This window comes from Daphnia magna, linkage group LG5 (genome assembly GCF_020631705.1).
Source record: "Daphnia magna isolate NIES linkage group LG5, ASM2063170v1.1, whole genome shotgun sequence".
In the NCBI taxonomy this organism is placed as follows: domain Eukaryota; kingdom Metazoa; phylum Arthropoda; class Branchiopoda; order Diplostraca; family Daphniidae; genus Daphnia; species Daphnia magna.
In genome coordinates, this window is record NC_059186.1 from 8,375,893 (window position 1) to 8,400,310 (window position 24,418).

Genomic DNA, 24,418 nt, shown 5'->3' on the forward strand with positions numbered 1-24,418 from the left:
GCAACGTTGAACGGTTCACAAAATCTCATGTGGTCTTGAATCTTGATTCTTGAAAAGTCAGACTGCTTTTTTCCTTCTTTCCTGGACATGGCGCAGCCCAACATACGATGCTATCGTTTAAAAAAATTATTCGCGCAAATTTTAATTTAAAAAAAAATTTATTACGTTTTTCACGATAAAAAAAAAAGAAATTATGCAGTTAAGAAAAAAAAAGAACTTGCACCGTTGAACAAAAGCAATCATTTCACCTGAGATTCCCCGGATAGTTTTCAAAATGCCGACTAGATGACTCTGCTGGATGTCGTATTTATAAGTAAATACACATAAACCACAATCAGTCAAGAATCTTTAACCTTTGGTAACATGATAAATAACAATACACACAGATTGAAAGCAACCTTGATCAAAAATTCATCGGATACAACAGGCTTCTTCATGACTGTGCACTACGTCTGAAAAAATTTAGTTTGCCATTCGCCAACATAATGGATAATTTGTCTTTACAAATTGCCTTGCGGAAATGGTGCGAGCTTTTAGATATCCATTCAGGAAGGGATAAAATCCTGAGGATAACTGGATATATCTGCACTCTTATTTCTGATTTACCTGTAATTCTTTTTTATTTTTATATATTTTACTCTGTCAATAATCTCTTCTCGCCACTGGATTTTTACTATAGGGGACCAGAGACACCCCACTGGCCAAGAAGATGAGCACAGTAGGCAGGTGAACTGACTAGCATTATCTACCGTGAAATAGACTGACTAAAAACTACCTAACTTTATTATAGGCAGATAAGCAACAGTAGGACAATTAACAGGCTTTTTGATGATCTTCCAATGCTCAATCGTACACTTAGTTATGGGATTGGTTCTAATGAAAAAGACCAGATCATCCGAATCTCGAATTTGTTATCAAATATCATCAATACATGCTACTACCCACTGGAGCATATTGCTTGGGCTGGAGATCATGGAGTTTTTGCAGTTGGTAAGTAAAACAAGTTTTGCAATATGCCAGTAAGATTTCCGTATTAAAGGTTGACACTATCTAGAGAGTAAAACATTCTGGAGAGGTGTTTCATATTGCTGGGCATCTTCCATGTATCTAGCCATTGTGAGGTACGAGAGAACACAGAAGTTATTAAAAAATGCAACAAATATGAAACATAACTTAAAATTTTAGGACAGTGAGAACCATATCGATGTTAGTCCAGCACAGGCGACACACCATAAATTCTGGAAAACCTTCGGACAGTGATTGCATGAAATTCCGTCGTGGGATAATCCAAGAACTTTTGACACTTATTCAGCAATTGTCAGATATGGGTATAGCAGTAAATTCCATCCCGGGTTTTTTATGGGGAGGTAAACTTAAGCCTAGGCATATTGGTTTGCTTGGGATTTTATCCACCATAATCACCATTGCCAAATTACTTCGTTTAGTGCCTTAAATCTGTTCACTTCGATTTGAGGGTCCTTGTTTTGTTGTTGTTGACAAGCATTAGACAACCGATGACGTTGTAGACTTCATTCTACCGTCGCTGAGAAGATATTAAGCAATTTAATTTCGAGCTTCCTTCGGTACATTAGTGGAGAGAGGCAAGTTTTTCACGACATTGTTTCTTGTGATATGCTCTGTGGGAAATTTCTATCACTTGGTGACGAATTGCAATCAAATAAATATACCTAGTTCAATTCTTGAGATGTAATGTACATATATCTTGCGGCGCTCGGGTCGATTTCACAGTCCAACAGTTTTAGAACTTAACAATCTCATACGGCTTAACACCTGACGTGGGTAAAAAGATAATAACATTAGATGTTTCGTTCTGAGTGGTGGGAGATATGGTTTCAGTTTTAAAGAGATTATTTTTCATTTCATTACCGTCCCTTCAGGGACCTTCAAAAATTGCCGTTGACAGTGATGTTTCACACCATCAAGGCGGGGTATTGGTTAAAGTTTTCAACTAGCAATAATCGCACCTCGGGAGACCCTCATCGGTTACGATATTGCCACTGCGCAAAGCTAAAGAAAGATAGAATCCAACCCGGTTTTATTCATTCCAGCAACGAAACCGCTTATACGAATCGTATGTCAGATAACACAAATATTTTCATAGTGCAATATGTTTCCTTAACCATGCATTGAAACAGTAAGCAAGTAAACATTGCAAGGAACAAAGTTCATTTAATACAAGTTTTATTATTTTCCATTTTGCAATACAATCGATGTTTTTAGTTGGAAAAATCACACTTTAGTCGATGGCAGTATGGAACATGGCCACCTTCATAGCCGCGGGCAATAGTGTACTGCTCTCGAACTTGGCCAGTCGAGGCTTCGAATCCCACCGAGTTCCAATCTTTTTATGCGACCAAGTCATCCCTACGAGCTTGTTTTTTCGATAATAATGGCTGAAATGGACACAAGTAGCTATAAAAACAGTTTGTTTCAATTGAAACGGATCATTTGGTCAACCAGAGGCAAAACAAGCTGTGTGTACATGCTACGCTGACAGTTCCGTTTGATCGATAGATCAGAGGCCATACAAATCGAGACCATGTCGGATCAGAAGGAAATCTATCAGCTCCTGGTAAGTTTGTCTCGTTCACTTGTAACATTGACATTTAATTGGACAAACAAGTTGCCAATTCATTCCAACTTGGTCACCATATTCTAAAACATTTCTGCATTTGCATATGCTCGAAACTTTTGGATAACCGCAACAGCAACTGTTGAGGAAAGAGCGGCAAAATCAATCAGAAAAAGCACGACTCGCCAAGGTAAGTGATTTGTGCACAGCTGGGTATACAACGTCAATTTGCATATTTTCTTGTCCGACTTACGCACAGCGTCTGTCAGCCTTACGTGACGAAAATCTGCGCCTCTTGACGGAAATTGGCCACTGCCGCAACAACGTTGAAAATTTACGGTGAATCGTTTGTTCGTCATTTTATACGGAGAGATTGATACACTTAATGAACTTATCGCTCTCATTTTAACCAACAGCAAACTGCTGGCTAACGACGATCAAAAGGCTTATCACCACTACATTCACCAGAGGTACGACATTCTTGTATACATACCGGAGAAATTTGATGAATAACCATAAAGAATTAGAAACACTTTTTATTTGATTTTGATTTTTGGAATTTCTCCATGGGGGTCACAAACGAAAAGGGAGAAGATGCTGCACCAACGACAGCAACTGAGAGAGAAAAAAGCCGATCAACGCAAGCTGGTGGACGAATTGGATCAACGCTTCGAGCGTCTCCAATTGGCCACTTTCCCCGTTTTCTCCTAATCAGCACCTGCACGCCAAGAAAAAGAGCGCAAATCTGCTGAGAACAAAACCAAACCAAACCAAAAAAAAATGCCACAATCAATAACCTCGACCTCTTCAATTATCATCCTGAGCCCTTGAGCGTTCCTCCTCTATTTCCCCAGTCGGTTTCAAAACAATTGTTTGTGTATCAAAGTGCGTTCGATGTTGATTGGAATTTCATTGGCTCACAGAATGCAATGTCGTGACTTAAATGAATACACTGGGATGATGTGTAGTCTACATAGTTTTGTATACGTTGCTGTAGTGAAAAAGAGAAAATTTTCGTGTGTGTGTGTGTGTGTGTGTGATTGTGTGCTGTGTGTTGCCGCTCTCGACTATTTAGTTTCAGCCATACTTGGATGCCTCAACCAATTTTTCATCATTTTTTCTTTTTTCTTCGTATTTCCACTTGATGATATTCGCCAACATGATGAAGCGCTCCAGATGAATAAACAAATAGAAAGAAACTGAAAAAAAAAAAAGAATTTCCCTCAATCCGTCAAAGCCCACTTTCTCCTTATACTCACACCAGCAAATCACCACCGGCAAGATCTTTTAACTAAAAAAAAAAAAAACAAAGGAAAAAAATAAAAAAAGATGGAACAAGTTAAGAAACAAAAAATGAATTTATACAATTTGCGTTGTTTTTTTTTGTTTTTGTTGTTGTTGTTGTTTGAGGGCCAATCGATCTTCTTAGATATTCAAGTTATGCAGGCGAATGTTGTATACATCGAAACGGACCTACAACGCGCTTTACTTGTTTTCTGAACGCGGATGTTTTTGTTCCGGTGTGGGAGATGCCGAAAGCCGCAAGTGGAAAAAAAAAAAACATAAATAAATTAGCAAGTCACGCTCGTGTGCGCTTTCACTCTGCTAAGGGCACGCGTCCATGTGCCGCCATAAAAAGAAATCCAATAAAACAACAACAACAACAATTAATCTGGTGTTCTCGTTTTAAAAAAAAATGTATTTATATTTTAAAGATAGTCGAGCGGAGTAGGAAAACAAAAATGTTTTGAATATACACGACATTCCGGTGAAGGTCAGGGAAAGATAAAATAATTAAAATAAAATAAAAATAAATAAAAAACTACTAGAAAGAAAACGAAAAAAAAAAAAAAAAGACGACGGCCTTCAAAACAATAAAGTTGTTGACCTTTCCGGGCGGATGCATTCATCCGATGCTCGTGTCAAGCCGTACCGGCATCTGCTGTTGGAAATGGAGAGAAAGTGCTACCTAGTTTTCTCCCTTCTTGATGCTGAGTTAGATGCTGCTGCCATGGCGGCGTATCATCATCAGTGCTGCGTGTATAACGGCCATATTATCCGATACCAAAGATGGCTTATTATATAAGAAGAGAAGAACATTTTTTGGTTGTGTGTGGTTCCCCCTCTCATGTTGTTTTCTTTCTTTATCTCGATGAGAGGGGGAAAAAAAAAAGCAAACAAAAAAAAATGCTATAAAAATAACAAATAAAACACGCTGGACAAAACACAATTGCACACGCAGAAGAAAGTGAAGGTTGCTTTGATGTTCAGCTATAAGACGCGTCATCATCACTTTCTATGTAGCTTCCACACGCAAACACACACCTTTGAAATGGACTTTTGTTCAATATATTCACTGCCCCTCCCCCCTTCCTTTTATTTTACATATTTTTTTTTTAAACTAAAACGAATTTTGTTGAGATATGTAGTCTTTTTCAATTGTGTGTCAAGACCGTCATGTGTTTCTTAAAGGTTTTGAATTTAGCGCCCCTGGACGACCTTGGACAAAGAAAACAAATAATAAAAGCTTTTGCCCAGGTTTTATAGAAGTTGTATGCGTTACGCATAACGAGCTACAACAAAAAACATATGATGTATATATGCTATATACGCTATACTTTGATTGGCTGATATGGTTACGCGGCACTGGACGAAAGTGAAAACGTTCTTTCCCTTTGATGTGTACACTACGACAACACCTGGGCCTGGAAACCATTTTCTTTTCCTTTTTTTTTTTTTTTTTAGAAAGAAAAAGGTGTATACCATACAGACGCTATACAGTTGGTGGTTTTAAGAAGAAGAAAGAGGCGGAGTCTTCTGTCCGTTGGGAAAAGAAAAGAAGAAGTAAAAAATAAAAAAATAAAAAAAAATAAAAAAGAACAAGAAAGAAAATCAAAAATAAAGTCCACCTCCTTCTTCTTCCCCTTTTACTTTGTTGATGATAAGTTCACGCTGCTAAGCCGAACCGGACGGCAGTTTTGCATCGTCCATTCTACACAACTGGTTACGAGCTTCGATTGTCGTCAAAAAACAACAACAACAAAAATTCTGTTCTTTTGTTTTGTTTTTTTTTCTCCCGCTGCTCCTCTCACCTGAGTTCGCTTCTAATTGGATAGCCTTTACGTAATAACCTGTTGTGCGTTTAAAAGTGAACACACGTCAATCAGTGCGCCCAGTTTTTTCGGGGGGTGGTGGTGGAAATCGCGATTTTTTAAATGACACAATTAAAAAATCAACTATAACACACACACACACACACAAACACACACACAAGAAAAAGAAAATTCCAATCAGAGATGAACAGAACGTGAAAAAAAAAAGTGCGCCGAAGCTTCGGATGTGATTTGGTTTTGTTTCTACATGTGTGCGCTTCTGTTTTCCAACTGGCCGTGAAACGTGTGATACAAGTGCGTGATTCATGCCTTTATTGACTGTGACAGCACCGTCGTTTGTCTTGTTCTTCTTGAAGCTATGGTGTATCCGTGGGATAGGAAGCTCTGGTGGAGAATTTGTGCATACATCTCGTTAGGTATAAATAGAACATCAATTTCGTTCAATAAATTTAATTTGAAATAAAAAATAATAATTGAATAATTTGATGAGAAACGAAACACTATTTCTTCTGTTTTATGTAACGCAGTTATCCTGGTCAGGTGCCAGCAATCATTGAAAACGAGCCAATACGACGGAGATGGCCATCCATCGGTCGGAACGAACAGCACACGTTGGACGGGAGCGAGGGGAGAAAAAGGATCGGACGATCAGATAGTGACATCGATGGCGATGGTTCAGTCAAGACGGACGGCCGGTGATGGCGCCGGCCGTACCAAGCGCGATATCTTTCACCTGTACAACATGATGAGCTGTACGACGCAATGCGATCCACTTTCCTACAAAGGTTACGGCTGTTATTGCGGCTTTCTCGGCTCCGGGCTCACCGTCGACGCCATCGACAGGTACGGGGCTATATAACACACAAGGCTTCTTTCTTTCTTTCTTTCTTTCTTTCTTTCTTTCTTTTATGCTATATATGTAATCTAGATACTGGTCATTGTATTTGTGTTACGTATATGCAACTCTTGCCCATGTGTGTGTGGCTCATCACAGAATTTCTCTTCTCGGAAAACAACAAATGGATTGCACTGATGCAGACCGCTCACATTTGATGTTATGAAATGCGATATGTGCAGCCACTGTTTATTTTTATTTCCGCTCTCCGATTTGCGGTATTGCCTTGCGCAAACGGAATAATAGTCCAATTACTGCGAATTGTTGTTATTTCATCGTTTCGACATTGGCATAGTTCATGTTGTTTTATTGTTTGGCTTTTTGTTTTTTTGGCTTTTTCCCCATAAAAATGGATTGAAAGTCTACAAAACATTGGGGCCTTTTTCGCGAAATTCCTGTAGTCAACAATGGCCTTTAAGAAAAATTGGAATTGCATGCTGTATATATAGCTATCGCAATAGTTTTGTTGTTGTCCTTTGATTAGAAAATTGTTTTTAACGACTAAGGACAAGCATGGTTGGGGAAGGGAACACTTTCACGTCGTGTATTAATTTTCACTTGCTCTTTTATTTTCGTTTTTTTTTTTTTATTTGTTACGATTCGACGTGTTTCCGATCGTGTTCTCAAATCCGTGGTGGAAACTGGTCACTGAAAAAGGTGTTGCAAAAAACACGATTTTTGCTACGGAGCAACTCCTTGCCGCCATCAGGTGGGTACACTTTTCTTTCCAAAATGTGTGTCGATTGATGCTGACTTGCGCATGCCAATGATTCAAACCGATGGAAAATGATTTTCTTCTGTTTTTTTTGTGGTATATTTGCATATGGCGCTGCTGACAGTCGCTTATCTACTTTGTTCCGTACAAATGGAAATGCAACGGCGGACATCCTTATTGCGGTAATTAAAACATTTCCAACGACTGATTGTATATATGACTATAGTAGACTATATAGCTATTGGACAATCTCTTTTTGACGATGACCAAACAACTAACTTGACCCACCGTTCACGTTTGACTGCACAACCCAACGGATTGCTTTTTGGGCGTTCAAACATTAAGGCAAACTGCTCCTGTTTTGAGCGAAAACAAAAAGATATATCCTTTCACTCTCAGATATTTCAGCGTTGGCTGTCCTATACCCATGTCCGTAAATGCATTCCGTTTAAATGTGCACAAATCCGGTGTTGTTTGCGAACACAATTTCTCCCCTTCTTTGCGTTACGCGTCCTTCATTTTGATTGGACATTTCACGTTGAGCGCAAGTTACACATTTCCCTGAATTCCATTTATTTATTCATTGGTTTTGTTTGTTTTATTTTTTTTTCCCGTTCTGAAGGTTGTAAATAGACGAGTAGATAGACAGGCTACGAATCAAGTTCAGGTGAAAGCAACAACAAAAAAACCACCTTTTTTCACACCTTATGGCCGACACTGTATAGAAAACATCGTCGTCACACCTGGTTCGCATCTATTTCGCCCCACCATATAGTCTTAACCCAAACACGATGGTCGTTTTCACAACGAACGCTTTTTAAAACGGACAATTTCGTATTACACGCCATAACGGCTAATTTTTGTTTTTTTGAAAGTTTTTTCTTCAAAATGATTACAAAAGGCTATCATCTCTCGTTTATTGACTCTTCCTTCAAAGCCGATGGGCAGTGAAAGTGGACCGGATAGGCGTACGTCTTGTGTGTGAAAGAGGCCGTCTTTCTTTTTCGCTTATACATTTTTCTTATTAAAAGAATAATCCATTTTCCGGTGCGGACCGGCGAACACTATATACAGTAGTAGCCGTACATACCAAAAGACTAAATAAATAAAAAAGAATTTCTCTCAAACTCCCGCAGCAACTTTCTCTGATATCGCGAGTTTTTTTTAAAAGAAAAAAAAAAAAAGAAATAGATGCCAAAAAAACGTTGTGTTTAACTTTGACATTTTTTATTAATTTTTTTTTTTAAATTCTTCTTCTTGTTGGATTGTCGTCTTGAAATGCGGAGAAGAGTTGGGGAGTCAATAGGACAGTATTATATTATACTAAATATATATCAGTCGTGTTTGGCTTTGAGACTATTTGAAGTGGCTGTGGGTTTCCTTCGCCTTTTGATTTGAGAAAGTAGGGCCCGGGCCCCGCGTCCGTCGTCCTCCATTGATCGTTTCTCTTTACAGAAGGAGAAGGTGAGCGCTTATACATTTCGGCCCCAACAACAAACCTTTTCACTATTTCTCTCTGTCTCTCTCTCTTCTCTTATACTATTGTATATTTGCATCCCTTTTTTGAAAAGAAAATGAACTTTCCCCTGCCGCTGTCGATTGCCGTAACTGGCTGCCCTTATTGTTGTATACATCAGCCATCACAGTAGGCTAAATTTTTGTTCCCCCCCCCCCTTTAAATCTTAAGTAATAATAGCATTCTTTGTTATTGTTGAAGATTGTGTTCAGCGAATTCATTATTGAAAGTAAAGGGAAAAGTGCGCGTACATTCTTTTTGGCTCTTCAATGACATGGTGCTCGAAAGATTCTTAAAGTTGAACAAGATTTAATAAATAATAGGAATTACAATTTTCTTTTTCTTTTTGGAGGGAAAGTTTTTTTTTTTTTTTCCCTTTTCCCGTGAAAGAAAGCTGACCGGACTGGAACATCTTTCGTCAAATGTTTAAGACTTTAGTGTCAGTTAAAAAGAAAAAAAAAAAAAAAGAATCTTTTCCCATTGTCCTTTAGTTTTTAGGGTCAAGGTTCTTCTTCTTGTTCACTTTCGGCAGGTTATTTATAAGTGACTGTGATTAGCAATGCCTTCAAAAGCTAGCCAGCAACGTCAAATAGAGTACATATAAGTGACACAGGTAGAAGGGTTTTCTTTTTTTATGATAGCCTGTCCTTCACAACTTGTGGCTGTATGTTAATCGCAAAATTCTCCCTTTCTGCAGCGAACACAAAACAAAACAAAACAAAACAATCTTCGCTTCATGATGGATAGTGAAACTTAAGAAGCTGAAAGGAAATTATTCGTTAGGGTTGCTTGGGTTCTCTTCGGTTTGCCTTCCGACAGGTAACATTTTGCTAGCGTCCAGCGTACGTGAGGATCACTTTCACTCGGCCGTGACGACATACACACGAAAACACGCACTGCGGAATTATGACGGCCATTTTTCCTTCTTCCTGTCTATACAGGAAAGGGAAAGTCTCTCACGTATTCACGGGGACGCCCAACTTAATGTGTGTGTCCATAACATTTTTGTTTTCTTTGCAGACTTCTTTTATTTTTCCCTCTCTCTTGAGAATGTCTGTCTATCAGCCGTCATGCCATTCTCATTTTTACAGAGCATATATGTATAGTAAACATAACAAAATGAATATCTTTTGATGTCAATGATTGTTTGTTGAATTTATAGTTACGGGATTTGGGCAAATGAAGGCTAGCGACGTTTGCGCCCATCACCTGTGCGAATGCGACCGTCAGTTCGCCGAATGCATCCGCCATTATCCGTGTCCGGCTAAGAAAACTACCTGCCCTTCCAATCCGCTTAGGAGCCTTGGCTAAAGCGCAAACAACATGAAAAAAAAAAGCAAAACAAATGCGGTTTTTTTAAAAAAAGGAGGGTTTCAAACAAAAAGGCAGCAAAAACAAAAGATTGAAATCCACTATATACGCGTATAGCCATAATTATGTTCGTTTTGTCTTCAAAATGAAGTGTAACGCTCCATTTGAATAACTCGATTTTCATTTGTGGTGTATGTCTTTTTGTTTGTTTGTACGTGTAAATGACTCTCTCTTTTCCATACCTTTGTTTTTAAAAACACACAAACTGCCTGTCTCTTTAAACGTTTTTCCTGCCTTTGTTTGTTCACGTGTTCAAAAAAAGCACTGCCCACATGAGTGCTCTGCCTACATTATCCTTTCCACCAGCCACCCTCATCTTTTGTATTGAGTTCATTTTTTTCGCTATACATTTTTTGCTATCAGATTTTGAATAATAAACAAGAATTAAAATCGAAAGTCTTTTCTCTCAGCCAATATAATAAAGATACGACCGATGTTATAGAAGAGGTTCACCTCTTCTAAATGTCGAGGCCAAACTTTTTCCTAGAGGGAGGATGAAATGGAAAGTGAGTCCTTGAACGAAGGTCCCTACATATAGTTGTTTTACTACCTGTGCACACCAGTATCCAGGGAAAGATGTACAGACACATTCGTTGGGGAACGACAGTATACTATACAAAGTATATAATATACTATATATCTTTTAACCGATATCTATATAGGGTCGTTGAAACCTCTAACTGTTCGGCCTTGACTCTCTCACGTACCTCAATGCAAAGTCAGAGGTGAAAAGGCGATGAGCAATAGAAGAGGGGGGTAGGTTTGAAAGGGGGAAAAAAAGAAAAGAAAAGTAGGCCATAAAAAGAGCTTGTATGACAAGCAGGCAAAAGTGGCACTCATGTGGAGCGACAAGGAAAAAAAAAAAAACTCTATTGGATACAGTCTGTTTGACCAAAGTGGTCGGGTCGCCACCATTTCCAGCTGCACGGGTCTGGTGATCTAGGTGAAGGGCAAGACAACAGTCAGACAGGGCAAAAATCACTCTCACTTTCTAAAAAAGGAAAAGGAAAAAAAAAAAGAAATACCTTTTTTTTTGTGTGTATAATTTTATTTTAGCCGGTGGTGTTTCTTTCTTTTTTTTTTTTTTGGGGGGGGTGAGAAATGTATTTATTTTTTTTCCTTCCCTGTCTCTCTTTCGTCCATGAATGTTATGTCATCCGTAGAAGAGAGAGAGAGAGAGAGAAAAAAGGCACTCTCCCCTAGCCATTTCTTTTCCTTTTATTACCCAACAGTTAACAGGCACGAGAAGTCGGGAATGGGGAAGCAGAGAGTGGAAAACAGACAGTTAACTAACTCTTGATTAAATACAAAAAAAGGCAAAGACAGCTCTATCCTTTCCTTTTCCATTGTTGTTGGTTTTGTTTCCTTCACCAAATTAACTATAGTGTAGCAGCAGGCTACAACTTTCCCCACTTTTCCGCTGAAGGATGTCGCAAGGACTTTTTGGCTGTTTTATTATAGGTGGCTTTCCAATCTTTTCATAAAATGGTAGCTACGGACTGCTGTAAAAATTCCCCCAGATTATGAATAAATAAATACGATTGTATTGCAAAAGCCTTGCCAAAAGGTATGTTGTTTTTGGGGCTACACTGGTCGAGGTAAACCAGTAGCCAATCAATTGAATGGCAATCCACGGAATTCGTGCATATAAATAAGTTATTCATAAGGTCGGTGACGAAACGCCGAAATTTGGTGCAGTGTGTCCGTGACTCGGTTCCGTAAAAATGGGTTGTTAGTAGAATACATTTAACTAGAATGAAAGGTTACGACTTGCAGAAATGAGGAATTAGATCATAGTTGCAAAGTGGTCGAAAGTTGTGCACATTCTCTCCATATTCATGCACCTCGATTTGCATACGAAATTCTAGATACATATTTGTCGTAAATACGAGCTTTTCCTTTACTCACAGGAGTCATAATGCATTTCTTAAATAAAATATTAATACCATTATAGTAAACCCTCGATTGCAATTGATTTAAATTTTATGCGCGCAGAACGTACTTTAGAGTCGTCCTCTAGATGGCTCTCCGGAGAAATAAACTTTTGACAGAAAAGAGGAAGCTAAGTTTATTAACGATTATTCAAAATCACTTTAGAAAATGTCTATTGAAATTGAATCAGCTGAGTATGTAACAAAATTTATATATAATTTGTTTTTTTTCCTCTATTACATTCATTTCTTCATTTTTTTAGCGTCATTCGTCTTATTCAGCAATTCCTGAAAGAGTCGAATTTGATGAGAACTCTTCAAATTCTCCAGGTAAAGCATGCCGCCTATTTTTATGTTTCTTTAGAAAGTGCCAATAACAAAAGTTACTGAAAGTGAAATTTTTTTAAAGGATGAGACAGGCATTTCTCTCAACACAGTCGACTCAGTTGAATCATTTGCCGATGACATCCTCAGTGGCCACTGGGATACAGTTTTAAAAGCCACACAGTCTCTTAAACTTCCAGACAAGAAATTAATTGACCTTTATGAGCAGGTAGCATATCCATTACAATTATTGCAATAAATTATGATTTTCCAACCCAAACTGTTCTAGGTTGTTTTAGAATTGATTGAACTTCGCGAGTTAGGAGCTGCCAGGTCATTATTACGGCAAACAGATCCTATGGCACTGATGAAGCAGCAAGAACCTGACAGATACTTAAGTTTAGGTTGGTTTCATGTATTAGGCTGCCCATCTGTCTTTCATCAATAAATCTTGTCTTGGTTCTTCTTCTTTCATAGAAAACCTACTGGCAAGATCATATTTTGATACCCGAGAGGCCTATCCTGAAGGAAGCAGCAAAGAAAAAAGGCGAGCAGCCATTGCTCAAGCATTAAGTGGAGAAGTATCAGTTGTACCACCGTCACGTTTACTTGCTCTACTTGGGCAATCTTTGAAATGGCAACAGCATCAAGGACTATTGCCACCTGGAACCAGTATCGATCTTTTCCGTGGTAAAGCTGCCATCAAAGAACAGGAAGAGGAACAGCCACCTACACAGTTGACAAAACACATCAAATTCGGTCAAAAATCTCACGTTGAATGTGCCAAGTTCTCACCTGATGGACAGTATCTGGTCACCGGTTCGGTTGACGGTTTTATTGAGGTCTGGAACTTTACTACCGGAAAAATTCGAAAAGATCTCAAATACCAAGCTCAGGTAATTTTAAAGCATGTTTTGTACACGTACAGCGCTTACATGTGTTCGTTTAATGAATAGGATAATTTTATGATGATGGAAGATGCTATTCTCTGCCTGACCTTCAGTCGCGATTCAGAGATGCTTGCTAGTGGCTCTCAAGATGGCAAAATTAAAGTCTGGAAAATTCAGACTGGCCAGTGTCTACGAAAATTTGAGAAAGCCCATAGTAAAGGTGTAACTAGCATGCAGTTCTCCAAAGATAACAGTCAGCTATTGACAGGATCGTTTGACATGTCTGTCAGGTAACCGTCGTGTTTCTTAGCGGGGGAGAATCTTAAGAGCCCTAATAATCGTACGAACGTTTTGCTTTGCAGAGTACACGGTTTGAAATCAGGCAAAACTCTTAAAGAGTTCCGTGGTCATACGTCATTTGTCAACGAAGCTATTTTCACTGCCGATGGACATCATGTATTGAGTGCCTCGTGTGATGGAAGTGTGAAAGTTTGGAGTATGAAATCGGGCGAGTGTGTTTCCACATACAAATCGCTGGGAGGCTCATCCGGCGGTGATTTAACAATTCACACCATCACGCTTCTACCCAAAAACCCAGAGCAGTTCATCGTCAGCAATAAAAGTAGTACCGTAGTTATTATGAACATGCAAGGACAGGTAAAAGAATGTCTCAGACATGTCACCTACCACGCATTATTTAATCTATGTCGAATTTTTAAAGATTGTCAGGTCTTTTACGAGCGGTAAGCGCGATGGCGGTGACTTCGTTTGCTGTACTTTATCTCCGAAGGGCGAATGGATTTATTGCATCGGTGAAGACATGGTTCTTTACTGTTTTTCAATTGCATCTGGCAAACTTGAAAAGACGTTGACGGTACTACTATTGCTTCTTCCTACTACGATTTTTAAGTAATAATTCCTTTGGGGATGTGGGTTGGTTAGGTACACGAGAAAGAAGTCATTGGCACTAGCCATCATCCACACCAAAATCTTTTATGTACCTACAGTGAAGACGGGTTCCTGAGAATGTGGCGACCTTGAACACATTGACGGATCTATTTCAATGAGAATAAAATACAAGTGTCGTTTTTGTGAAACTAGAATTACTCTCATTGGAAGCCAAACTCAGCAGAATTCACTTGAACAAGTATGGTAAACACAAGTTATATTTTATATAAATATTTTTGTGCTGTTTTTCTTTTTGGTTTATTCATTGGACGGTTCCCCTTCTAAGGTATCATCTTTCTCTACGCCTATACGGTCGTTGAGGTAGAATGATTAGTTGGACCTTAAGCGTATCACGCTTGGGTCCAACTAGGAAAGGCGATGGTGGACTGTTCGGCTGCGTCTGGCCACAATCAAACCTGTCCGGATTGATATCAGAATACGGAAGAAGGTTCTCGTATCGTAATACGGGCTCTTCCGGTGAGAATATAAAATTTCGCACCGTGGTACTCCGCACATGTTCCACTCCCCCATGTACGCCGTAAACTAGTACAGCCACGCGAACGTGAGCTTCGTTTGGTTCCTAAAATGAATAAGCAACATAAGTTTTACGACAATTTAAAAAAAAAATTTAAACAATTAAATAAAATCCCATTACTTTAAGCATGACGGAAAGCCGTACTGTGCGCAGTACTGTTTCTGGAATTTCGATATTCCCTTGCCAAACAATTAGACAGCAAGGCCGGAACCATACTCCTATGTAAATAGTATTTTATTTTATTTTATTTACTATTATTGTTTTTAAAACATTTTCGTGAAAGGTTAAATTCTAGGTAACACATTCAATAAGTTTGGTCTTACCTTTAGGCGAAAATTCGATTACCCATTCATAGGCATCTGTCTCAAAGTCGGCACACGACGTTGGAGAAGAGAGCAACAGAGTTCGCGTATGATAGGGCTGCAAAGATGGGAAGTTTTCCAGTGTTATGTGAGTGCCCCACTTTTCAGAAGTGTAAAGGCGTGGGGTGAACAACTGGGAATCAGGGCTGTTCTGCTGCAGCAATGCTTCCGTGAAGTGCTCCTTTTGACCTTTAAATCAAGAACGAGATTTGGTATAGTCGCAAATGTAGGCGTTAGAGTTTCAGTCAAATTTGGAGTGCACTCACCTGAATGAAATGCCATAGCGATTGCCATGCGCTCGACAAAGAATTCTTTGTATCGTTGCGTCAGGGAACAAAGAAGCAGATCGGCCAATTGTCTCGGGGTCATCATTGGGAATCGTACATATGAAAAAACCTGGCGAACAAGGTTTTCGTTTGGATCCTCCTGTGCTTCTATCCATTTGACTAGACAGTGGAAAACGGTCATTTCATCGTAAATAGCTAGATCGTCCATTTGAATTATGGATATTAAGACATCCACTTCGCAGGTTCCGAAATCGTCCTGAGCTGCCACGCTCTGAAAGTTCCAACGAACGTAGTCACTGCGAAAGCATACAAGAAGCGTTCATCACGGAGCTATTACTATTATCATTTTAAATAACTAAATGCTTACCGACAAGCATTTGCCAACTGCTGATGGCCACACGCGAAACTGTATTGTAGCCAGTTCATTAGTTGGTTGCATCTTGAAGCAGATGGGATGTTTTCTATCATGAAATTTTTGCAAAGGCTCATCAAATCAAGAACATTATACTTGTCAGCTAAAGCCATTACTGGCATCACAGTTGCATGAGAGATTTGTATACGTCCTGCAATAATACACATGTAATATATGGGCTAGCATGTTTTAACAAAGTCAAATACCTGTATAGAGATATGCCAAAAAGTCACCAAACACATTACAACATTGAGATGGCTCTTGCAATGTTATTCTTTTGTTATGTGATTCTGTCCAATTTGGGTTCATTAGCATAACCTGTTATACAATAATTGATTTTAATATTTATGATTTTAAAAAAATATGCAAAAGGAATTTACATGGAAGACTTCACTAGAGGCACATAATATCAATCGGTGTGCAAGGTAATCTTTTCCACCAACCACCAGGCAGACATCATTCATTAACTTATCTGCATATAATTTTGCTATTTTATTTAGAACTGTAGATGAATTGTCCACCTGCAATAGATAATGGATTTTTATGTTAATGTTTATTAAACCTAATGGGAAAAATTGAAAATAAAAAAATAACACACTTGCAGTCCATCAACATGAACCTCTTGCTGGGATGATTCATTCTGCTGAGACTCTGTGTGTTCCCTTGTACTATAATAATCATGCTCATTTAAAGGACCAGGTCGATTTTGGTGATTCATAATAATAATTCTGTTTTAGAATTTTCGCCCGGAATTTTCATTCGATTATTTTAGGCACACTCAGCACGAATCAAAAGATCTAGCAAGGTTTCACTGAAACAACAATATAGCAGACTACACAGAAACCAATCAGCTAGGACTGGAGCTAAACTACTGCTGTCAGCTTCCACAGAAACAAGGTGTCATCGTTTTGACATCTTTCGAAAACTTCCTAGTTGGTGAGCCAGTGACCGCCTTTGTAAAGGTTTTCTTGTTTCAAATCAAAGAAAAACAAAAGGATATCTTTGATCAAGAGTAGAAAAATTTAAAAAAATCTTTATTCTAACCCTTTTGTGAAAGGATTAAGTAGTGATTATTTACCGAAGAAGAGGTATTTTCGATCAAATCAATAAAAATAAGTTTCTAGGCTACAGCCGAAATACATTTCCAGACTTTTTAAACTTTCGACTTCTATAAAGAGTTTATTTAAGTTTCCATTAGTTTAATCATAAGTAATGACATAATGTTGTAAAGAAATCTTTTATCCACTCCAGGACTTGGATGATGGAGGACAGCCACCTTAGCAACTCCAGGACAAAAAACTGGGGAGATTTGAAACAAGCAGTTAGAGAACTGCGCCGCCAAATCTCCTGCCTGTCTTCCAGAGTACCATCATCTTTTTCCTTCAGACAGCTTTCCCCATCAGTAATACGGATTTATTTCTTGTGTTCACCTTCAAATGGACGGGAAACCACCCTTTTTTTCTGTGATGTGGACACCAATTTTTCTTGGTAATTTCTTGTCTCAACATGGAAATTATTTTATGTTATCAAAGTTTAAATTTACAGGGAACTTGAAGGTTCTCCCTTGGTTTGGCATCCAGCAATAGATCCCAATTTTCAAGTATTGCCTTCAGTTGGTAAATTTTCTAAAGAGGAGCAGTTGCAATGGGAAAGGAAAAGACTGGTTACATCTGGAATTACTTCATATGAAATTCATCATGAATCAGGAAGATTAATCTTTCCCGCCGGTGGATCCATGTTTCAGTGTGTTGACCAGGGAAACCATGTCGTGAATTTACAACCAATTCAACTAGAAACCAACTGTGGTGGAGCACGCCTTAACTGTCAAATTTGTCCGAATTCATCGGAATTAGTCGCCTTCGTATCTAACTCAGATGTTTGGGTCGCACACACCGAATCAGGTAAAAACCGTTCGAGTTTACTTACCATTGTGTTGGTGGCTACCAATCTTGTAAACTGTTATCTTATTTTAGGAAACGAACAGCGACTAACGTGGGTTCACACCAACAAAAATAGCTTGGCTGCAGACCCATTAAGCGCTGGAATCCCTTCCTATGTTATTCAAGAAGAATTCTGTCGCTTTCAGGGGTTTTGGTGGCAGCCTGTAATGACCGGTAATGTTTGAACATTCCTCTGCAAGCAGTCCAATTGCCATAACTCATTGACTTTTTATTTTTATTCGGCAAAGACGATGTTTTCCGCATCTTGATAGAAGAAGTAGATGAATCTGACGTAGGAATAATTAAGTTTCCGAGCTTTAACGGCGACGGGGGCTTGGAAGAATACAGGTTTGTATCGTCATAGTTTAATTTTTTCCAAAATGGTCTGTAAATAAATGTAAAAAAACAAACAACACAGATTCCCAAGAGCTGGTACTCCGAACGCCAAGTCAGATCTAAAGATGGTCACCTTTCAGCTCGGTGACAAAGGCGAATTTGTTGATATTCAGTTACTTGAATTACGACAACCCTTAGGAATAATGTTCCCATCAGCCGAGTATTTGACTCGAGCCGGGTGGACTCCTGACGGCGAAAAGTAAGTTTCTGTACTCAATCATTTGCAATTGCATTTCATTCAAAGTGTTTTCTTATTCCTCTCTGTTCAACAGTGTTTGGGTACAACTTGTAGACCGCTTACAACAGAAGCTTGATCTAGTGCTGATTCCAATTCAGCTTTTTCGCCCTTGTCGTCCAATTCGGAGGACTAATATAATCGAAAGTAGTATGTCCGCACCGTCAATATGCCGGCACCCAGCCCAAATTTTGTGCAGTGTCTTCAGTCAAAATTGGATCAACGTAACAAAAGGCCAAGAAAAATTGCTTCCAACGGATTTTTTTAGTACTGATAATATTTTTAGGTCCACGATATTCTACATTTTTTACCGACGGATGAATCAGATATGATGCGGTTCATATTTGCCACGGAAGAATCGGGCTATCGTCATTTGTATCTTTACACGGTACAGCTTATTCTGTCTCCAAACAAGACCTCTAATACTGACGGTAAATTAACATGGAGTGGAACAGTATTTTATGAATGACTTCATGCTTTTTCTTTCAGGAGTTTGTCGTGCGGCACAAATCGACAAGCAACAATTAACTAGTGGAGAATGGGAAGTGTTAGACCAGTGGCTTTGGGTTGACCATAAATTCGGCCTTGTCTATTTTATGGGTTTGCGTGACTCACCGCTGAGCTCTCATTTGTATGTCACTTCCTATATTCGACCCAGCTCAAACATTGTCCGTTTAACGCAGAGTGGCTACTCGCACACTGTTTCTATGAACAAGGTATCAATTGTTAAAAAACAAACAGCATAGCAAGTCTTGATCATTCACACTGCTTTATATTTGACTGATTTGAAGGAATGCACAATATTTGTGACAGTCTACAGCAATACTCAGTCGATGCCAGCCTGCCAAGTAGTAGCATTGGAACCTCCATCTGATTTAGTTCATCCTGTACCCATGGCTTTTTTAGTCGAACCTGCCCGTTAGTTTCAACGAAATTTATTGCAGTTCAACTACAAGATAGTATAATTATACAACCTTTTTTTTTTTATCCAAATCAGTTCCAGACCAATGGTATCAGCCACCAGAACTATTCAGCCATGTGATCTCCTCTGGTGACAGACTTCATGGAATGATTTTTCGGCCGCACAGCTACAGACACGGACAAAAATATCCAACCGTTCTTAATATTTATGGGGGTCCTGAAGTCCAGCTGGTCACCAACACTTTCAAGGTGGGTAAAATCCATTTGGAATGGGGGAAAATGAGCTCAATCCTTAAAGTTTCTAAATTTAACCCCTTCAACAGGGTCTACGACAATTAAGACTGCATATGCTGGCCGCATTGGGCTACTGTGTTCTAACGATCGATTCAAGGGGTTCTCAAAATCGAGGCGTAAATTTCGAAAGCCACATTAAGGGACGATTGGTAACTAACTTGTTTTAACGTTGTAATTTATTTTTTAAAAATACTTTGGCTTATGCCAGGGCACTGTTGAACTTCATGATCAAGTTGAAGTGTTGCAGTGGGTAGCGGAAACCTTCGGCTGCATAGATCTAAGCCGCGTTGCTATTCACGGCTGGTCGTACGGTGGTTACCTCAGTCTTCTCGGATTAGCTCAATATCCGCACGTTTTCAAGGTTGCGATTGCCGGGGCGCCGGTCACTTCATGGAACTTGTACGATACTGGTTACACTGAAAGATACCTGGGTCAACCGCAGACCAATCAGATCGGTTACAAAAATGGTTGCGTACTCAGCTATATAAACCAATTTCCTGACCAGTAAGCAATTCGGCAATGAAATATTTCGTAGTGTCTAACAATGTTTTTATGAACAGAGAGAATCGGTTGCTGATTATTCATGGAATGATCGACGAAAATGTGCATTTTGCGCACACTAGTCAGCTAATCAATGCTTTAGTCCGATCTGGGAAACCATATCAGCTTCAGGTTTGTCAAAACATATTTTTTTATTGATTTAAAAAATAGCTATATATATTTTTTTAACTTCACACAGGTGTACCCGAACGAACGCCATAGTTTGCGCCATCTCGATGCTAGCGAGCATTATGAAACCGTCTTACTTACATTCTTGCGCAATTGTTTATAGAGTAAATTGAAGAAGAAAGTGGGATATCCTTTGGTAGAGGGTGGTTCTTAGTTTTATGACAACCCACCCTGTAATAATGACTTTTTGTTTGTGCTTGTGTGTGTGTTGAGTTAATGTGACTGTGATTCATCCATTGTTGCGCAGATGTTTTATCACTGCCATCATTTGCCTCAATGGAGGCTCTACAGTGTTTCAGTATCGTCATCACTCCAGACGAAGGGTGTTTCTATTTCAGAAAAATTGTACAGCAGATGCAACCCATCAAGAAAGGCACCTTTTTTAGCCATTGTGTTTAGATATATATATTGTTTCTTCCTCTTTCCTTCTCTGTGTTGCTGTATGACCAATGACTCTGTTATTTCGAGTGATGCAGCGCGGTCATGGTGATTTTTTTTTTTTTTTGCTATATCTTTTTGCTTTGCAAAAAAATTCGGGCTAACTCTTAGGTGTATCAGGAAGGGATTTCATGTTACAAAACATCCGCTTTTGGTGAGTTTAAATTGGCAGTTGGTTTCCTTCAAGTCCATGTTATTTTGTTGTTTTTCCCACTTCCTTTGTCCTATTTCCCAGTTTATTATTCCTTTACTTTAACGGTTCGACTGTACTGTTCTTTCATAAAATAAAATTCCTCGCCAACAATCCAAACTGTTAGATTTTACCTACAGGAATTCTGTCTAGACGACTTATCGTGGCCAGCACATGGGTAGGTGGCGCTCGTAGCTGGGACTATGGCGTCTGTCCATGAGGTGTGTCATGCTTGGAGAAGAAGTGGGAGGAGGATTTGTTACTACAACGTGACAGTGTGTGACTTTTGGCTTAACGCTTTCGGACAAAGCTGTCAAAATCTGCAGAAAACGACATCTCTTGAAATTCGACAAAACCCACTAGGCATATTAAAAATTGAACGAATTACCTGGTAGTACAGCACAATCAACACACCAGCGCCACCTGGTATCCACGGGAATCTTAACACAATAGATTGTACTCAAAGGTCAAGAGCTTGCAAAATGCTTTTACCGCAGCATCTTCTAATTGTAATAACTTTTCAATCCCGTTTCAAAAAAAAACTTATCTTCATGATCCTCTTTTAAGTATTTTTGTAGTTTAATTAAATTCTAAAAATAAACTTTATCACGAAAAAGTCGGGCTTATTTTATCGAGTTTATTTTTTCAGGCGTATTTTTTAAGGGTTCTTTCAAAAGGAAACTAATTTTCTTGATCTTCCTTCAACTTTAAATCAACATCAAATATTTTTATAGTAATATAGAGTTGTTTTGAAAAGAAAACAAAAATTTTAAAATGCGATTATAGGAAAACCGATATTTTATCCAGAATCAGCATCCAAATTTGGTAATAACACATTAGGTTTTGCCGAAATTCAATTCCAAACTTCTTCTGTGAAAAAGTTGAGCTTAAAAAATAGACCCGATTAATTATCGAAAGATACCGTTTGTTAAAAATCTACATAATTTACGCCAAAACTACTCACATATTCGGATTTTTCGGAATCGGCATTTATTTTTGGTATGGCAGTAAAGTTTAAAAATTCCAAATCAATTTTTAGTCGGGATTATTTTGTTTAGATTTTTTATATTTTATTTTATTTTATTTTATTTTATTTATTTTATTTCCAAATCTGAGGTTTTTTGGTCCCGACTTGGCAACGCCTGTGGCAATTACCCATCTGAAGTGTTTCGAGTTCGACCGCCATTTTAGTTATAGAATTTGTCACGGATCATCGTGTGATATATTGACCGGCTGTTAGACACTGTCCTAACCAACAAAAAAAATCGCTTTTTTCACACAACTTTAACCAAGTTTTGCGTACTCGTAAATTTAGTTGATCGTATAAAATATTTTTCCATACACGCGAATGCCTTAGTCTTGATAGGAACGTCATCCATTATTGAAATACGTTATTAACCGTTAGATTGTTTTGCTGATTTTGTGAACAACCAATCAATTCTTGCTACTAGCTGAAGGCTTTTTGTCAAAATTTGGAATCTTGCAATTTAATTATTTTATCTTATACAAGTTTCTGGCATGTGTCAGCCAATAGGGTCCAGCAATGGCATGGTCCCCTTTCACTGTAGGGTGACCTACGTCCTTCATAATTTAAAATGTCTAGCTATGTAAAGCTTCAGCATTATGAAATTTTTTTCGCATCTTTTACATTCTTTTTTTGCTTTTTCAGGTGTTAGAACAAGATATTACATGGAGGTGAAGCATCAATAGGAGACTTGATTTGTCAACTGTTGGTTGAGATGACTAAAGACATGGAGTGGTAAGAATCAAAATAAATAATCCTTGACATTTAAATTATTTTTATTTTGTCTATTGGCCAATATAGGATCACAATTTCATTTCCACACTCATCTTTGGAGCCCTGGGGTGTCCACAGTTGTAGCGGTACATAACTGTCTGTTCAGGCCACAAATAATGAATGTCAAATCTATCCACATCTGACATGGAGACAAGTACCATATCATACATAAAAATGCCTGAAGGTGGAGTATTTTATCTAGCTTAGATCAGTTATAAATTATGCTCAAATATTTTAGACTACCTTTTGAGTTTTAGATTTGCTTTTAGACAGTTTAGTTATTAACATACGAAGTTAACACTTCGCGTCTTGGATAGTGAAAGAACGTGCCGTGCTGCGTTTAAACATTAGAGAGTCCAACATCTTGGTGGTTTCATTGTTGTCACTGTTCTTCCCTCTGCTAAAGTAGATATAGCCAGTCGTTCGAACTAAGTTTTATAGTGCTAGCTTACGTAGTAGATGAATCCTTTGACGATGCGTCGGCTTTTCGTTTTTAGTTGTTTCTTGTTGTTGCGTAATAGTACTGCTTATTTTGCAACACTTTAAAAATATCATTCAAGATGTTTTGTTGACTAGACATCTTGATATCGATATTATCGAGTTTATCAAATTCATGATTGCAAACGACAATTTTTTTTAATTCGATGTGTTAAAGTATTGGCTGATAGTTCTGAACGTTTGCATTCATACGTTTGTTTCATTTGTTATTGTTCTACGTCGTGTAATGAATAGGTCAGATAGATGAAATTACTATTTTATCTTTTGGTATTAAACATTGGTGGGAAAGAAGCCGTGGATAATTAAGTAGAAAATTGTTTCCTCGCGAACAGAACGTTTGCTACCGCTGCATTACCTTTGAAGAGACAACCCGAAAATAGTTCAGTTACAAATTGCGACAAGGGAAACTGAAAAATCGGACACCTACTTTAAGTATTTCACTGTTTAAAATTTGTGGTGGCTAAGTTTCTTCTACCTAGTTCTTATCCTTAATAAATTCTATTAAAAAAATTAATTAGTTTTCCTTTTTTTTATCAGATAAAAATGGATTAGAGGCATGTTGGAGTGATGTTCTAGAAAGCAGCATCCCAAGGGCAAGAATCTGAATCTAAAGGCTGGTCAACACAATATATATTTTGTAACTTCGTTTTCTTTCATTGATGATGAAATTGAATTAAATTTGAAATTGAAAGTTATTGAAGCAATTTGCCGACCAATACGATGGAACGTGTGAAGAGTTGACGAAATGTCTGAACGAAGCAACATTCAAAAGTTGGAATAAAGTCAGGAAACTGCTTGCATGTTAAAACATAGAATATCTGAGTTTACAGTGCAAGAAATTTCAGGCTTGTGGCACGATAAAGGCAGTAGATGGTGGGAATTTGCATTATAAATCAAAATTGTGCGTCAAGTACTTGTTGTCTGTTGACCACTAAATAATAGTTCTAGTTAGTATATCTTAAAATTGATTTCTTCTTTGATATTATTAAAAGTCAATACAAAAAAGATGTAAAGGAATTGATTTTGTATTATCCCACCTCCACCCACAATTCCACCACTGTTTTACATTACATGTTATTCAATACAT

The 24,418-nt window shown here is 38.3% G+C and overlaps 6 protein-coding genes, 1 long non-coding RNA gene and 1 other non-coding gene across 11 annotated transcripts; 6 read left to right on the plus strand and 2 right to left on the minus strand.

Moving 5' to 3' along the window:
• The first annotated feature begins 219 nt into the window (after nt 1-219).
• LOC116923004 (peroxisomal membrane protein 11C) lies at nt 220-1,704 on the plus strand. 2 transcript variants are annotated; one of them, XM_032929522.2, is made up of 6 exons: nt 220-358; nt 428-608; nt 680-726; nt 791-990; nt 1,055-1,121; nt 1,186-1,704. In XM_032929522.2, the coding sequence occupies exons 2-6, from the start codon at nt 486-488 to the stop codon at nt 1,451-1,453; spliced, it is 705 nt and encodes a 234-aa protein (XP_032785413.1). In that variant the 5' UTR covers nt 220-358; nt 428-485; the 3' UTR covers nt 1,454-1,704. The 2 variants fall into 2 exon arrangements, with proteins under 2 accessions (XP_032785413.1, XP_032785412.1); XM_032929521.2 differs by having other exon boundaries at nt 316-608.
• Nucleotides 1,705-1,840: 136 nt separating this feature from the next.
• Nucleotides 1,841-3,560, plus strand: LOC116923034. Of its 2 annotated transcripts, none has more exons than XM_032929571.2 (5): nt 1,841-2,593; nt 2,730-2,783; nt 2,853-2,932; nt 3,010-3,063; nt 3,121-3,560. In XM_032929571.2, the coding sequence occupies exons 1-5, from the start codon at nt 2,561-2,563 to the stop codon at nt 3,302-3,304; spliced, it is 405 nt and encodes a 134-aa protein (XP_032785462.1). In that variant the 5' UTR covers nt 1,841-2,560; the 3' UTR covers nt 3,305-3,560. The 2 variants fall into 2 exon arrangements, with proteins under 2 accessions (XP_032785462.1, XP_032785463.1); XM_032929572.2 differs by having other exon boundaries at nt 3,181-3,560.
• Nucleotides 1,890-2,030, minus strand: LOC116924099. The gene has a single exon (XR_004394753.1). It is a non-coding gene; the product is annotated as a U4 spliceosomal RNA (small nuclear RNA).
• Nucleotides 3,561-5,540: 1,980 nt separating the features above from the next.
• Nucleotides 5,541-10,599, plus strand: LOC116923023 (phospholipase A2 A2-actitoxin-Ucs2a). The gene is made up of 5 exons (XM_045173773.1): nt 5,541-6,122; nt 6,234-6,549; nt 7,259-7,310; nt 7,441-7,498; nt 9,995-10,599. The coding sequence occupies exons 1-5, from the start codon at nt 6,065-6,067 to the stop codon at nt 10,141-10,143; spliced, it is 633 nt and encodes a 210-aa protein (XP_045029708.1). The 5' UTR covers nt 5,541-6,064; the 3' UTR covers nt 10,144-10,599.
• Nucleotides 10,600-12,184: 1,585 nt separating this feature from the next.
• On the plus strand, nt 12,185-14,445 carry LOC116922875 (WD40 repeat-containing protein SMU1). The gene is made up of 9 exons (XM_032929335.2): nt 12,185-12,329; nt 12,398-12,464; nt 12,544-12,687; nt 12,748-12,862; nt 12,936-13,354; nt 13,415-13,638; nt 13,711-14,005; nt 14,070-14,222; nt 14,291-14,445. Exons 1-9 carry the CDS (start codon nt 12,304-12,306, stop codon nt 14,387-14,389), a joined length of 1,542 nt encoding a protein of 513 aa, XP_032785226.1. The 5' UTR covers nt 12,185-12,303; the 3' UTR covers nt 14,390-14,445.
• Nucleotides 14,382-16,633, minus strand: LOC116922883 (BTB/POZ domain-containing protein 17). The gene is made up of 8 exons (XM_032929347.2): nt 16,491-16,633; nt 16,273-16,413; nt 16,099-16,210; nt 15,848-16,043; nt 15,460-15,776; nt 15,155-15,382; nt 14,952-15,049; nt 14,382-14,876 (listed from the first exon to the last, which is right to left on the minus strand). The coding sequence occupies exons 1-8, from the start codon at nt 16,608-16,610 to the stop codon at nt 14,586-14,588; spliced, it is 1,503 nt and encodes a 500-aa protein (XP_032785238.1). The 5' UTR covers nt 16,611-16,633; the 3' UTR covers nt 14,382-14,585.
• Nucleotides 16,634-16,699: 66 nt separating this feature from the next.
• Nucleotides 16,700-21,149, plus strand: LOC116922801 (dipeptidyl peptidase 9). Of its 2 annotated transcripts, none has more exons than XM_045173774.1 (15): nt 16,700-16,828; nt 17,144-17,380; nt 17,438-17,793; nt 17,866-18,006; nt 18,081-18,180; nt 18,251-18,427; nt 18,501-18,687; nt 18,750-18,894; nt 18,953-19,179; nt 19,255-19,381; nt 19,461-19,633; nt 19,708-19,827; nt 19,887-20,182; nt 20,239-20,350; nt 20,418-21,149. In XM_045173774.1, exons 2-15 carry the CDS (start codon nt 17,151-17,153, stop codon nt 20,508-20,510), a joined length of 2,484 nt encoding a protein of 827 aa, XP_045029709.1. In that variant the 5' UTR covers nt 16,700-16,828; nt 17,144-17,150; the 3' UTR covers nt 20,511-21,149. The 2 variants fall into 2 exon arrangements, with proteins under 2 accessions (XP_045029709.1, XP_032785122.2); XM_032929231.2 differs by having other exon boundaries at nt 16,805-16,980.
• Nucleotides 21,150-22,210: 1,061 nt separating this feature from the next.
• On the plus strand, nt 22,211-24,348 carry LOC116923084. Its single transcript, XR_006646788.1, has 4 exons — nt 22,211-22,642; nt 22,705-22,794; nt 22,861-23,017; nt 23,869-24,348. It is a non-coding gene; the product is annotated as an uncharacterized LOC116923084 (long non-coding RNA).
• The last annotated feature ends 70 nt before the right edge of the window (nt 24,349-24,418 follow it).

What these genes read in the sequence shown, in the direction of transcription:
- LOC116923004 (XM_032929522.2), top strand. Translation starts at nt 486, where the DNA reads ATGGATAATTTGTCTTTACAAATTGCCTTGCGGAAATGGTGCGAGCTT. An exon ending in AAGATGAGCACAGTAGGCAG is followed by an intron (nt 727 to 790) that starts GTGAACTGACTA and finishes ACTTTATTATAG; the next exon opens with GCAGATAAGCAACAGTAGGA. An exon ending in ATGTATCTAGCCATTGTGAG is followed by an intron (nt 1,122 to 1,185) that starts GTACGAGAGAAC and finishes TTAAAATTTTAG; the next exon opens with GACAGTGAGAACCATATCGA.
- LOC116923034 (XM_032929571.2), top strand. Translation starts at nt 2,561, where the DNA reads ATGTCGGATCAGAAGGAAATCTATCAGCTCCTG. An exon ending in AGGAAATCTATCAGCTCCTG is followed by an intron (nt 2,594 to 2,729) that starts GTAAGTTTGTCT and finishes TAACCGCAACAG; the next exon opens with CAACTGTTGAGGAAAGAGCG. An exon ending in AACAACGTTGAAAATTTACG is followed by an intron (nt 2,933 to 3,009) that starts GTGAATCGTTTG and finishes TTTAACCAACAG; the next exon opens with CAAACTGCTGGCTAACGACG.
- LOC116923023 (XM_045173773.1), top strand. Translation starts at nt 6,065, where the DNA reads ATGGTGTATCCGTGGGATAGGAAGCTCTGGTGGAGAATTTGTGCATAC. An exon ending in CAACTCCTTGCCGCCATCAG is followed by an intron (nt 7,311 to 7,440) that starts GTGGGTACACTT and finishes CGCTGCTGACAG; the next exon opens with TCGCTTATCTACTTTGTTCC. An exon ending in CGGCGGACATCCTTATTGCG is followed by an intron (nt 7,499 to 9,994) that starts GTAATTAAAACA and finishes TTGAATTTATAG; the next exon opens with TTACGGGATTTGGGCAAATG.
- LOC116922875 (XM_032929335.2), top strand. Translation starts at nt 12,304, where the DNA reads ATGTCTATTGAAATTGAATCAGCTGA. An exon ending in ATCTCAAATACCAAGCTCAG is followed by an intron (nt 13,355 to 13,414) that starts GTAATTTTAAAG and finishes TTTAATGAATAG; the next exon opens with GATAATTTTATGATGATGGA. An exon ending in TCGTTTGACATGTCTGTCAG is followed by an intron (nt 13,639 to 13,710) that starts GTAACCGTCGTG and finishes TTTGCTTTGCAG; the next exon opens with AGTACACGGTTTGAAATCAG.
- LOC116922883 (XM_032929347.2), bottom strand. Translation starts at nt 16,610, where the DNA reads ATGAATCACCAAAATCGACCTGGTCCTTTAAATGAGCATGATTATTAT. An exon ending in TTCATGTTGATGGACTGCAA is followed by an intron (nt 16,414 to 16,490) that starts GTGTGTTATTTT and finishes TATCTATTGCAG; the next exon opens with GTGGACAATTCATCTACAGT. An exon ending in AATCGAATTTTCGCCTAAAG is followed by an intron (nt 15,050 to 15,154) that starts GTAAGACCAAAC and finishes CTATTTACATAG; the next exon opens with GAGTATGGTTCCGGCCTTGC.
- LOC116922801 (XM_045173774.1), top strand. Translation starts at nt 17,151, where the DNA reads ATGATGGAGGACAGCCACCTTAGCAACTCCAGGACAAAAAACTGGGGA. An exon ending in GGGGGCTTGGAAGAATACAG is followed by an intron (nt 18,181 to 18,250) that starts GTTTGTATCGTC and finishes CAAACAACACAG; the next exon opens with ATTCCCAAGAGCTGGTACTC. An exon ending in TGGTCACCAACACTTTCAAG is followed by an intron (nt 19,634 to 19,707) that starts GTGGGTAAAATC and finishes CCCCTTCAACAG; the next exon opens with GGTCTACGACAATTAAGACT.